Raw genomic sequence first — 857 nt, 5'->3', positions numbered from 1 at the left:
CGGGGTCTCAGCAGGGTGGGACCCCCCTTCTTTCCATCCCCACTGCCCCTCCACAAGCAGCACCCCAAGGGATGCAAGGGAAAACATTCCCAAAACAGCTCCATGCAACTCCACCGGTCTGACCATCAGCCCCAGCTACCAGGGACCCTGGTAGCATCCCCTCAATTTACCCGTTGTGCCAAAGGTGGCACTTGCAGCCTGTCCCTGCCTCTGGATGTGCAGTGTTGCCATCACAGCTTCATGGTCCGAGAAGGGGATGTCCAGGCCTGGGGCTGCCGGTGGTCTTCAGCTCTTCACACTTCACCGTGAAGGTGGAAATGGCCTGGGCGAGGGGGCAGGGCAGGTCACACCAGTGCCTCACCCTTGCCACTCATAGCTGGTGGCCAAGGGTCCTCTGTTACCTTGTAGAGGATGTAGTCAATGCGGATGCCCAGCGGGAAGGGTAGCAGCTCTGATTTGTCAGTGAAGCAGTTGCTGGGGACGAGGGTGCAGCCATCCTCACAGCCCTGAGGCAAACACCTGAGTGGGTGGAGGGCTCTTGGCGTGCCCTGGGACCCTGTTCAGCCCCTGCCACTCACCTCAAAGCGGATGGCCTCACTGAAGGCATCCCGCAGCCCCGTCCAGCCACACAGCAGCCGTATGCCTACATCTTCAGGGTGCATGTTCAGATCCCCTCCCAGCAGCACCACGTCAGCTGCCTTCGAGGTGTGCCTGTGGGGACCGGGACAGCTAACCTCACTTCCCTGCCCTGCCCTGCCCCGCCCCAGGCTGGGGTGACTGAGACCCTCCCAGTGCTCCTGAGCCTTGGTCCTGACTGGGACTAGAGCAACTGGGAGCTCTCTGCAGTGCAAGCCCCA

General features: G+C 61.5%; 1 protein-coding gene across 1 annotated transcript in view; it reads right to left on the bottom strand.

Moving 5' to 3' along the window:
• Positions 1-170: 170 nt before the first annotated feature.
• Positions 171-857, bottom strand: part of SMPD2 (sphingomyelin phosphodiesterase 2, neutral membrane (neutral sphingomyelinase)) — a gene marked incomplete at its 3' end in the record, with an annotated part of 2449 nt that continues 1762 nt past the window's right edge. The window contains 4 exon segments of the mRNA XM_009085064.1: positions 171-277; positions 279-322; positions 402-506; positions 579-711. Of these exon segments, the coding sequence (XP_009083312.1) occupies positions 171-277; positions 279-322; positions 402-506; positions 579-711 (389 nt within the window).

This window comes from Acanthisitta chloris, unplaced genomic scaffold, assembly GCF_000695815.1.
Source record: "Acanthisitta chloris isolate BGI_N310 unplaced genomic scaffold, ASM69581v1 scaffold38401, whole genome shotgun sequence".
Taxonomy (NCBI): Eukaryota; Metazoa; Chordata; class Aves; order Passeriformes; family Acanthisittidae; genus Acanthisitta; species Acanthisitta chloris.
The sequence above is the reverse complement of the archived record's forward strand: the minus strand, read 5'-3'. Positions and strand labels throughout refer to the sequence as shown.